Genomic DNA, 12996 nt, shown 5'->3' on the forward strand with positions numbered 1-12996 from the left:
AAATTGAAAGCTAGGATTAAAAATCAGGCTCCTTGAGGGTGGTGGCCACATCTGTTTTTGTTGTTGTTTTTGGCTTATTTTTTGAGATGGAGCCTTGCTCTGTCGCCTAGGCTGGAGTGCAGTGGCATGATCTCGGCTCATTGCAACTTCCGTCTCCTGGGTTCAAGTGATTCTTGTGCCTCAGCCTCCCAAGGAGCTGGAATTACAGGGGTGCACCACCACACCTGGCTAATTTTTGCATTTTTAGTAGAGACAGGGTTTTGCCATGTTGGCCAGTTTGGTCTCAAACTCCTGGCCTCAAGTGATCCGCCTACCTCGGCCTCCCAAAATGCTGGGATTACAGGCGTGAGCCACCATGCCCAACTAGCCGCATCTGTTTTGTTCACCAGTGTATCCTCAATACCAAACAGTGCCTAGCCTGAGGTAAGCACTCCAATCATTTGTTGAATATGCATTCTCACTGTTTAGGTTTTCTATTATGTTAATTGTTTTTCTTTATTCAAAAAGATTCGTCAGTAAATGAGAGATCCAAATTTCAAAACCCTAAAAGGTCAGAGATTTTATATTAGAATTTGAGATTTTTCCACATAGCTAAATGAATTCCTCTGGGAAATCTTTCAGAAAGACAAAGCGTTTGCCAATTCCATTGCAAAGGGAAATCCCCTGGAAGCCGACTTCGTGATTATGTGCCAACGGGCTCCGGGCAGCAGCTAAACTACTCACTCAGGTGGACTTTCCCCTGGGTCAGGGAGCTTTCAGAAATGTCTGGGTACCAATACTGCAGCTCTAACACAAGCCTGGGTGGCAGACTTGCTGTGTCTGTGTGGAAAGTTTGATCTTCCTCTCTGTGGGGCCATCAAGTTAGACTTTTTGAAATGACTTTCTGGTTTTTTGAAAAAATTTAGAGATGACTTGACATCTCGTGAGTCTTGGAAAATCTCCTGGGGGCCTCCATTTGGCAAGGCCCACATTCTCCCCTGGGGGTGGAGGTAGGTGGAAGGTAAGGGTTACCCACAAGGCAAAGGTAGAAAGTGGCAGTGTAGATTCCCAGAGACTGCAGACATGCTGAATCACATGGTATTTAAAGGCAAGATAAGAATGTAGCCCTTAGCTTAAGGTGCTCTGCCGGCAGTTTCAGTGAGCCAGGGAATAAAAAAAAAGAAGCCTATTTGTGTTTCCATATGATATTAGCAGGGGTTGAAACACAGTGCCCTGTGAGTTGGCCACTTGCAATACAGCATCTTAGGGGAGTATCCTGATGTTAAGGGGCCTCAAAGGACAGCTGTAATAAGGACAGAGCTAGGGATGTGGCAGTTCTGGGTAAAGAAAGGGATGTAGGACTCTGCCCAGCTCTCTGGCCAGATTTTCACTAATTCAGAGCTTCCTCCCTGAGGACAAGAACCTGGCTCTGTATCTTTCCCTTTTTTTATCTTTCTCAGATCCTTCAGTTCTTCTTGCACCCCAGTAGCTATAGTTGGCTACCTAGGACTTCGGTCATTCTGGATGAGTGTTGGAGGAGGAGAAAAGGGTACTTTCTCTACTCTAGTTCTATAATTTATGGGTAAAGGAAACGGACAAATGGAGCACCAAATGTGGTTTGGGGTGTGACTTCTGTGACTTACATGAGGCAACTTACATGAGGTTATGCTTCTCATAAGCCCTTCAAACCCCTTAAAACCCTTCAAAGCCCTTCAAACCCCAGATTCCAATAAAGCAACCCTCCTCTGCCCCCTTGTCTGTAACATCTAGTGTGGTTCTTCTACCCTCTGGAACCAATGGTGGATGCAATACAGTGTTTAGCAACATAGAAGTCACACAACTATCATTTCCCTTCTGTGCCATCCCCTTACTAACCAGTCAATGTGGTTCTGTGCCTGGATTATCTCAGCCATTCCCCAGAATAAGTGCTGTCCTTTGGTTTGAGAGGGAATAAACTTGTATCACTTCAACCCAAAGGACATTTAAATACAACTATACACGAACCCCTCTACAGAGCCAAAACCTTTAGCTTTTCAGTTCACCCTTGTTTTTTAGCTATAATAACTTCAGTATTATCCTCTTACGGCTTTTGATATTTCTTGTTTTTCCAAGCTCTGTCTTAAATGAAAACCCGATGCTCAGCTTCTTGTTTCTGGAAGCCAAGGACTTTGAAAAACACTGAGAATTCTCATGGGTCTCCCCACAATACTGGAAGAAACAACGGAAGACCCCAGCTGGCTTGGGCTTAACCGTTGGTGGTTTTTAACATACAGCTTCCCCTTAGGCATGTTAACACAGGAAGCCCTTCATAGCTTGAGAGAACAGCAAATGTTCCAGTGAAAAATAAGATGGGGAAGGGTGGGAGAAGGGAACGGTCATATTGTGAACTTTGAAAATGGTCAGGTTCTGCTCTGAGTGTCAGCAGCACTGGGTTTGAATCTGAGCCTTGCCACAGATTACTTGGTGACCATAATCTCAGTTTCTTCGTCTCTCAAACAGGTGAGTATGCTGTACCCACTTTAAAAGGCATAGAAGTCCACTACGGTGAAATTAAGCCACCTACTATTTGACTGGAACTCAGCTTCTTTGTGAAAGGAGGGGGCGCACTGATGAATAACGCCTGAATTGTTGGCTATTTCGCTTTGATCTATCCCTAGTAAAGAATGAAACCAAATAGGTACGGCATGGGCCTGCACTGCACACTGCTATTATTCAGAAGTGAAACTCACTCTGTCTTAATTTGGAAAGCAGCTAATTCTTACCTATTGTGTCTCACACACATGCAGCCTTCACCCATGAATGTTGATGGGGGATGGAACTGCAAGATCAATTATTTCATGGTACCTCCCTACATCTTGGGATCTTTATGAACTTTATTTAGACTTTATTCACTCTATTCCCCACCCCCACCCCCAGCTCCCTGAAGGTGGGGAAAGGAAGGTGCAGAGATTGGCCAGTCACTAAGAAAGTGAGTCAAGAACAGAGAGGAAATAAGACTCAACAGCCTTCCCTTTAGCCTAGAGACACTTCCTCTTCCTTGAGGTTTCCTAATTGGCTTACTCTAATTCCTATTTTCTTACCACAAAATTAAGTCATCTGTGATGCTCAGAATGAACCAAATTCTCTTGAGGGTAATTGGAGAGAGGGAGAGAGAAAATGCAAATGAATGAGGTTTCTGATCATTTTGACCAATATTTTCAGTCACTAATTTAGAAACTAGTTCTTGAGAGTCCAGTTATTGATAGAAAAGCAAGAGTGTGCTACAGTTTTGTTTTTTTTTTTTTTTGAGATAGAGTTTTGCTCTGTCACCCTGGCTAGAGTGCAGTGGCACGATCTTGGCTCACTGCAACCTCTGCCTCCCAGGCGATCCTCCCACTTCAGCCTCCCAAGTAGCTGGGACTACAGGCATGCACCACCATGCTTGGCTGATTTTTAAGTTTTTTGTAGAGATAATGTCTCACTATATTGCCCAGGCTGGTCTTGAACTCCTGGGCTTAAGTGATCCTCCTGCCTCGGCCTCCCAAAGTGCTGGGATTACAGTCATCGCACCTGACTCCAGTTTTATTTTCTACTTGCTTTTGAATGACTTGATGAACCTCAGCTGAGATCCTCAAACTTCACTCTAAATGTATTTCATCCATAATGGTGAAACAAAGGCAAGTTCCGAAAATCAACCACAGACAGCAGATTTAGGCACTGAAACATGCCAAAGATTAAAAACTCTGGGATGATGTCTTACAAGTACATAGCAAGTTTTATCCCAGTTACCACAGTACCAAGTACAGAGTAGATGTCTAATGAATAAACCTTTAATTCACTGAAGATATCATGATTATAGAGGATGGCACTGAGAAGTTATTATTTTTTTGAGGATCAGTGAGGCATCAGACACCACAGATTAAGTTCCCACTTAGGCAGCTCACACACAAAATACCAACGAGCAAGAGGGGAATTCACTTAAAGGAGAAGTAGGCATTAGAGGTAAAAATCAGGAAGATATTTTCAAACAAATTCTCCAAAGTAATTCAACATTTACTGAGCTCCCTCTTTGGGCAAGAAGCTGGGCTAGCTGCTCTGGGAGACACACAGATGAACCCGACGGCGTCCCCACCAGAGTTCCATGGAGATGAAACATGAATGAAAGCAAAGCTAACATGAGGTAGTCTGTAATACATAAGGAAATGTGTAACAGAGCAGCACAGATGAGAAAATGACCTTATATGCTCATGGGCCAGAGGGAATGTAAGACTACCTGTTGGAAGATGCATGTCCAAGCTCAGCTTAGAACAGGGAGAACTCTTAACAGGTGTGTTAAGAGCAATGTTTGGAGCAATGTGGGAGGCACCACAATGCAACATGGAATGGGAGTGGCATAAACAAGCAGAGGAAGAAAAAAGATCCTGTGTTTAGGGCAAGCTAGGCAATAGCCTAAGCTAAGTATGACTCAAAAAATGTTTTGGATTAGGGTACAAATGAAAGGAGCTGGCCTTGGATACTAAGCTAAGGAATTTATGCTCTATCTAGTTGGAAGGCTACGGGGAGACATTTAATGTTTTTGAGCAAGGAGAGTGGCAAGACTAGAATGATGCTTTGGGAAGATAAACCTTGTAGCTGTATTTATGAAGAACTGTCATTGGGGACATCAGCCAGGAGGCTATTGATAATAGACCAAGTGAAAGTTTTTGAAGGCCTGAACTGGGGTAAGCAGCAATAGGAATGGAAAGAAGAGATTATCTGCAAAAAATTTGTAAAGGCTGGACATGGTGGCTCATACCTATCTATAATCCTAGCACTTTGGGAGATCGAGTTGGGAGGATTGCTTGAGCCCAGGAGTTTGAGACCAGCTTGGGCAACATGGCAAAACCCTTTATCTACAAAAAATAAATTAACCAGGTGTGGTGGTGTCCACCTTATAGGGTGTGTGCCAATGGTCCCAGTTACTTGGGAGGCTGAGGCAGGATAATTGCTTGAGCCCAGGAGGTCGAGGCTGCAGTGAGCTATGATTGCATCACGGCACTCCAGCCTGGGCAACAGAGTGAGACCCCATCTCCTAAAAAAAAAAAAAAAAGAAAGAGTTCTAGTCTAACATCCTATTACACCTATTGCAAAAATTTTAGACTGTGCAGAAGATGAAGTAAAAATCATCCACAACCCAACATCCAGAGATACCTATTAACATTGTGGAATCAATGAAATGTTATTCCTTCCAGACATTTTCCTCCAAGTATTTTTTCTCTTTCTCTCTCTTTTTTTTTTTTTTGTAGAGATAGGGTCTCCCTGTGTTGCCCAGGCTGGTCTTGTACTCCTGGGCTCAAAAGATTCTCCCACCTCAGCCTCCCGAAGTGTTAGGATTACAGGTGTGAGCCACCACACCTGAGCCGCCAAGTATTTTCTTTCCTTCATTTAAAAAATGGGATCTTACTAGACATACTATTTTGGAGCTGCTTTTTCATTGATTCTATGCCAATGTACAAAGTATCGGTGGGGCACAGTGGCTCACGCCTGTAATCCCAGCACTTTGGGAGGCCAAGGTGAGCGAACACCTGAGGTCAGGAGTTTGACACCAGCCTGGGCAACATGGTGAAACCCTGACTCCACTAAAAAATACAAAAAATTAGCTGGGTGTGGTGGTGCACGCCTGTAGTCCCAGCTACTCAGGAGGCTGAGGCAGGAGAACCGCTTGAGCCCAGGAGGCAGAGGTTGCAGTGAGCCGAGATCTTTCCTTTGCACTCCAGCCTGACCCTGTGGGGTCTCACTCTGTTGCCCAGGCTGTGTGGGTCTCACTCTGTTGCCCAGGCTGGAGTGCAGTGGCTCGATCTTGGCTCACTGCAACCTCTGCCTCCCAGGCTCAAGCAATCCTCCTACCTCAGCCTCCTGAGTAGCTGAGACGACAGGCACATGCCACCGTGCCCAGCTAATTTTTGTCTTTTTTGTAGAGATGGGGGGAATCTCACCATGCTTCCCAGGCTGGTCTTGAGCTCCTAGACGCAAGAAATCCTCCTGCCTTGACCTCCCAAAGTGCAAAGTATGATTTTAATCATTGCAACGTTAAAAGTTATGTTTAGGTTAGGTGCAACGGCTCATTCCTGTAATCCCAGCGCTTTGGAAGGCCGAGATAAGTGGATTGCTTGAGGCCAGGAGTTCAAGACCAGCCTGGGAAACATAGTGAGACCCTGTCTGTAAAAAAAAATTTTTTTTTTAATTTACAAATAAGTTAGAAAATTATCTGGGGGTGGTAGAGTGCGCCAGTAGTACCAGCTACTCAGGAGGCTGAGGCAGGAGGATTGCTTGAGTCCAGGAGGTCAAGGCTGCAGTGAGTCATGATCACACTGCTGCACATCAGCCTGGGTGACAGCAGGACCCTGTCTCAAAAAGTAAAAAATTAAATTACAGTTATTTACTTCTTCCCTTATTTTGAATAGTTACTTCCAATTTCATTATTGTCAATTACACTATTATGAATAAGCTGTTTTCAAAGTGGTTCAGTTTGAGTGTCTCAGGTGAAGTTGGTCAGCTGCAAATGTGGAATTGGAAAGAAACCGATGGCAGAGATGGTGCCTTCTTTTGAGAATGTTGCTATGAAACTATCCCTGGGAAAGCACAGTTTTGTCCAGTCAGAGCCTAAAGGTATTTGTAAGTAAATGGGAAAGAGCTGGAGGAAAGGGATTAACTGAGAACAAGATCCCAATTCAGCAAGAAGGAACAGCATGGATGTAGGTAGAAAAAGTAACCTAGGGCTGGGAGTAGTGGCTGATGCCTGTAATCCTAGCACCTTGAGAGGCCAAGGCAGGAGGACTGATAGAGGCAAAGAGTTCAAGACCAACCTGATCCTGTCTCTATTTTATAATTAAAAAAAAAATTTTTTTAAGTAACCTAGGGAAGAAAAGGGAGAAAAGATTCAGGAGAGGAAAATTATTGGAAAAGGCAAACATTGATGAAGAGGTTCATAACAGATGGCTTTTAGTTTCCGGTTAAGTCTGCTGAGTGTGAGAATGATGAGACTGACTCAGGACTTGGACTCACAGGTGTTGTTTTATTACTATTTTTTATATAATTGTGGAGCTCACTGAGGCCCTTACTTCTCAAATTACAGTCTGCAGCACTGGCATCACGGGGTATGTCAGACCTGAATCAGAACTGGCATTTTGAGTGGGATCCCCAGGTGATTCTATGCCTATTAAGTTTGAGAAGCACTGTGATGGCCCATCTTCCCCACTTAACAGAAAAGGAAATGAAGGCTCCAGGAGATTAGCTGCTTGCAACTTACCTTTGCAGAGTTAAGACTGCAAAGGTTGGGAGAGCTCCTTCAGGAAATTAATGGGAATTTCATGACTTTTCTAGCAATACTATGGTATACAGGAGTGGAGAAAGTGGAATGGTTTGTGGCTACTCAAAATAAGGTTTAGAACTGAAAAGATGGAGACCAAAGGAGGTAAAAAGTATGAAATAATTTGCACTGCTATTGAAGCCATCCCTCCCATGAATGCTTTGAGAGGCAGGGTAGGGAGAAAGGCAAGCAAAGTCAGATGGGAAAGGGCAATAGAGGCTTCCTGGGTGAGGAAGGGATAGGTCTAAGAACAGGTCAATGGTGGTTTAACCCAGTGGTGGTTGGGTTAAAGGAGTGGGGCAGGTAAGGAGGTTGTGGACAAAATGAGGAACTTGAAAGTTTAAAATCCTGAAACTAATCAAAAAGGTTGGCCATCTCATAGGGAGCCAAAAGTCACAAAATCAGGGAAGTGTGGTGGTGCATGCCTGTAATCCCAGCTACTTGGGAGGCTGAGGCAGGAGGATCGCTTGAGCCCAGGAGTTTGAGGCTGCAGTGAGCTATGACCACTGTGAATAGCTACTGCACTCCAGCCTGGGCAACACAGTGAGACCCCATTTCGAAAACAAACAACAACAACAAATCATGAGACCAGAGTTAAGAAACAATGAGACCAGGCTGGGTGTGGTGGCTCATGCCTGTAATCCCAGCACTTTGGGAGGCCAAGGTGGGCTGATCACTTGAGGTCAGGAGTTCAAGACCAGCTTGGCCAACATGACGAAACCCTGTCTCTACTAAACATACAAAAATTAGGTGGGCATAGTGGCACGTGCCTGTAATCCCAGCTACTTGGGAGGCTGAGGCATGAGAATCACTTGAATCCGGGAGGTGGAGGTTGCAGTGAGCCAAATTGACGCCACTGAGCTCCAGCCTGGGTGATAGAGTGAGACTCCATCTCAAGAAAAAAAAAAAAAAAAAAAAAGAAACAATGAGACCAAAATGTGGATGGAGCTGGAATCTCTGGTGATACTGGCAATGGGAGTGGAAGAAAAATACATTTTTGTTGTTGTTGTATTTTTAGTAGAGACAGGGTTTTGCCATGTTGGCCAGCCTGGTCTCGAACTCCTGACCTCAGGTGATCCACCTGCCTCGGCCTCCCAAAGTGCTGGGATTACAGGCGTGAGCCATTGCGCCAGGCCGAAAAATACATTCTTTTTTTTTTTTTTTTGAGACGGAGTCTTGCTGTGTCGCCCAGGCTGGAGCTGGAGTGTAGTGGCGCGATCTCGGCTCACTGCAAGCTCCGCCTCCCTGGTTCACGCCATTCTCCTACCTCAGCCTCCCGAGTAGCTGGGATTACAGGCACCTGCCACCACGCCTGGCTAATTTTTTTGTATTTTTAGTAGAGACGGGGTTTCACCGTGTTAGCCAGGATGGTCTCGATCTCCTGACCTCGTGATCCGCCTGCCTCGGCCTCCCAAAGTGCTGAGATTACAGGCGTGAGCCACCACGCCCGGCCCGAAAAGTACATTCTTATAACATGTATCAAGTACAAACTATTCAATACTGATTTCCTCACAGAAACTTCCCTTGGTGTGTTGATGAACAAAGAGTTACATGATTTGCTTTAAGCAGTAAAAAGCTCTTTATCTGTGTAAAGCAGCAATTGTTCCTTAGACGTTCTCTTCAAAAACATGGTCTGACCAGAGTTTATTTCTTTAGGAGTTGGAGATCAGAGGGCCTGACTTAGAAAAGACCCATTACATCAAGGATTTGACCACTCCTGCCAGAATAGCGCTAAGTGCCAAAGGACGTGACCCTTAATTTGAGCCAACAGCTATTATCAGGGTTCAGCTTCTGTGAACACAGATTTCCTTCTGAACAAAGCAAGCCTTGAGTAGCAGTTTGTGAGTATACAGCTATGCAAGTACTATTTTATGGTGTCCAGCAATGCTCTAGTTTAAGCTGGCTGCCCCTTTTTATGAATTTACATTATTAATTATTAGAATACATGAGGCCGAGTGCAGTGGCTCATGCCTGTAATCCCAACACTTTGGGAGGTCGAGGTGGGCGGATCACCTGAGGTCTGGAGTTCGAGACTAGCCTGACCAACATGGAGAAACCCTGTCTCTACTAAAAATACAAAATTAGCTGGGCATAGTGGCACATGCCTGTAATCCCAGCTACTCAGGAGGCTGAAGCAGGAGAATTGCTTGAACCAGGGAGGCAGAGGTTGCAGTGAGCCGAGATCGCGCCACTGCACTCCAGCCTGGGCGAGAAGAGCAAAACTCCATCTCAAACACACACACACAAAAGGATACATGAGGAAGAAGTGACTGTAAGAACAGGGAAAATTTTTCATTTTCTGTCAGGTGAAAAAAACATGTTACAAAAGAGTTCCTAGAGAATAAGTATATATGTATAGAAAAACAAAAAATGAGTATATATGTATAGAAAAATATATACGTACAACAACTTAATAGCAATAGACTGCTCAGCCATGGAACACAGGATAGAAAAAAAAGCAACTTTGGATTCTAGAGCAAGGTCATTGTAAAGAGGAATAAAATATAAGAATGATTTATTTTCAAAGAATCAGTAATATAGTACATCTCAAGCAACAAGTCTGAGTGAGGGACTTACCTCTCCGAAGACCTGCCATAGCCACCTCCAAAGGAAGCTACTTCATGAGGTGGAGGCTCCATCCCATTCTCCCAGCCTAGGACACTACCCTGCTCCAGCAGAGCCGCATGGATGGAATTGTCAGGGAATTCCATTGGCATCCTATTGGATACTGACATTCTCTGTTCTGATGCAGTCATAGAAAGCACAAGAAACCTTATTTATTTATTTATTTATTTTTGAGATGGAATCTTGCTCTGTCATCAGGCTGGAGTACAGTGGTGCAATCTCAGCTCACTGCAACCTCCGCCTCCCGGGTTCAAGCAATTCTCCTGCCTCAGCCTCCCGAGTAGCTGGGACTACAGGCGCACACCACCATGCCCAGCTAATTTTTGTATTTTTAGTAGAGACGGGGTTTCACCATGTTGGTCAGGATGGTCTCAATCAATCTCTTGACCTCAGGTGATCCTCCCGCCTCGGCCTCCCAAAGTGCTGGGATTACAGACATGAGTCACTGCACCCGGCCAGGAAACCTCTTTTAATAGTAGACTTTAAATATTTAGATGTGAACTGAACTTGGTATCTATATAATGTTCTAGTCCATCTGAGAGTGATGAGGCAATCTGACCTGGTCTCATTAAAATGAATTAATGTCTATCATATTCAAAATTAAAGCCCCTACTAATGATTTCTCAAGTATTTGCTTCTTGAGCTGGCTTTTAAATAGCACTGAAGAGATGAGTGGGATAGTCATTTTAATGTGCTCGAAATTAACTCTCTACATCAAATTTCTTGTCAGAAGTTACCAAAACCTTCCTATGTTACTGCTATTTATAATAACAAATTACCACGGTTATCATAATAACTCAATCCATTAGATAAGAGTATACTTCTGAGGGCACTCTGGTAGCAAAACAAACTATTTTTAGCTGCCATCAGTGACTAGATAATTGTCTTCCTGTTTATTTCCATTACCAGTTAAAAGCAAGTTGTGTATGTAGTAGAACCTCTGGAAGCACTCGTCAGATCAAATAATGCCAAAAAAACCCACAAAAACAAAAAACTAAACTTGGGGAGAGGGAACGTCAGGACATCATGAAAAAGCATAAATGGAGATGATAAAAGTAAAGATTATTTCTCAAATTTTATTACATTTACTCATCTGTGTTCCTGTCTCTTGTATTTTCATCCTGTTATTTTCTATGGCTTCCTCTCTGTAGAGCTCTAAATGGAACTTCCTTTGTTTATTTAGCATAGACTCAAGCAGACTGCTTGTCACTGGCCAGGACTGGGCAGGTAAAAGCTGGTCCTATTTCCTTTCTGCTCACTCCTAAGTGCCTTTTACAAATTTCCTTTCTTATTCTTGTTCCCCTCCTGCCTCCTGTAGGGCTGCTGGACTATAGAGATGCCTCATTTCAGGCTGTGCGGGGTGACTCACACCTGTAATCCCAGCACTTCGGGAGGCTGAGGTGGGTGGATCACCTGAGGTCAGGAGTTTGAGAGCAACCGGGGCAACATGGTGAAAACCCGTCTCTACTAAAAATGCAAAAATTAGCCAGGCGTCATGGCGCATGCCTGTAATTCCAGCTGCCCGAGAGGCAGAGGCATGAGAATTGCTTGAACCCAGGAGGCAGAGGTTGCAGTGAACTGAGATCAAACCACTGCACTCCAGCCTAGATGAAAAAAGATCAAGACTCTGTGTCAAAAAAAAAAAAATTAATAAAAGTGAGAAATCTGCTAGAGGACCAAGGAAGCAGTAATTATATTTAAGTGCAGACTTGAGAAGAAAAATTAATTTCCTATGAAGAATAAGCCACCTCAGATGAGGTAGTCCCAACAGAGCCCTGAGAGAATAAACTCAGCCTTCTTCCTTGAGATTTTCTTTTCACTGGGTCTGAGAACAGCAGGAGGAAAAGTGTATAAATTCAGAATGCAAGGGGGAAGCACAAAGTATTTTAGAAATACTTTTAAGTGGCAAAGTCAATGCTCTTTCAAATCCTTCATTGTTCACAACTGATTTTAAAGATACTAACAATTTAAGAGTACAGCTTTTAAAATAATTCCTCCTTCTTGTGGTGTCCAGGAGCTTGCTTGACAGGTACCTTTTTTTCACTCAAATGATCAGAACACAAATGGGCAGCCTAAGTGTCTGGTACCAGCTGCTTCCTTCAGGGAATCCCTGCACTCCTCAAGGTCACTGTGGCAGTACGACTTATGCTGAGCAACCCTACAATGGTTCCCCACTCCTGGACAAGGGACAGATGCACTTCAGTTTATCTCAAGCAGAAGTTAGGGTTTTGTTTCTAAATGGTATTAGAGTTATTTTAAAATGTAATTTCTCTACCACAATGTTCTATACTGCTGAGCCATTCAGGATACTTGGGCCCTTAAAACAGGTACGCCCCTGTTCCTTCTTCTCATTCTTACCTCCCTCCCTTTGAGACAGGGTCTCGCTCTGTCACCTAGGCTGGAGTGTAGTAGCATGATCATAGCTCACTGTAGCCTTGACCTCTGGGGCTCAAGTGATCCTCCCACCTCAGCCTTCTGAGTAGCTGGGACCACAGGCATGTGCTACCATGCCCAGCTAATTTTTAAATTTTTTGTCGACACGGGTCTCCCTGTGTTGCCTAGGCTGGTCTCCAACTCCTGGCTTCAAGCAATTCTCCCATTTGGCCTCCCAAAGTGCTGGAACTATAGGTGTGGGCCACCATGCCCTGACTCCTCCCCCATCTCTATGTGCCAGTAGAAGAAAGAGTATTTGGGAATTAGAAGAGCTGGGTTATGGCTGAAATGTCTGCACTAACTAGCCGTGGGATTCAGGGAAGCCAGGTCATCTTCCTGGGTCTGTTCCTCATCTCCAAAATGGACTTTACATGCTCTAAGGTTTACTCCTGCTCTAAAGTTCTAGTTTTCTTCTTGTAGCTTCTCCCGTCTTTTTTTTTTTTTTTTAAGAGACAGGGTCTTGCTATGTTGCCCAGGTTGGTCTCCAACTCTGGGCCTAAAGTGATCCTCCTGTCTTGGCCTCCCAAAGTGCTGGAATTAACAGGTATGAGCCACCACTTCGGCCTCCTCCTCTATCTCTATGTGCTCCTTTTTTGGGAATTTGCATTAGCCTTTTAGATGGGCTTAATAAA

The 12996-nt window shown here is 44.2% G+C and overlaps 1 protein-coding gene across 1 annotated transcript in view; it reads right to left on the bottom strand.

Moving 5' to 3' along the window:
* PSMA6 (proteasome 20S subunit alpha 6) overlaps nt 1-10045 on the bottom strand; it is a 36121-nt gene extending 26076 nt beyond the window's left edge. Inside the window, exon 1 of the mRNA XM_031001729.3 lies at nt 9884-10045. Within this exon, the coding sequence (XP_030857589.1) occupies nt 9884-9902 (19 nt within the window). The 5' untranslated portion in view covers nt 9903-10045. The remainder of the gene's footprint in view (nt 1-9883) is intronic.
* Between the last annotated feature and the right edge of the window lie 2951 nt (nt 10046-12996).

This window comes from Gorilla gorilla, chromosome 15 (genome assembly GCF_029281585.2).
Source record: "Gorilla gorilla gorilla isolate KB3781 chromosome 15, NHGRI_mGorGor1-v2.1_pri, whole genome shotgun sequence".
NCBI lineage: Eukaryota > Metazoa > Chordata > Mammalia > Primates > Hominidae > Gorilla > Gorilla gorilla.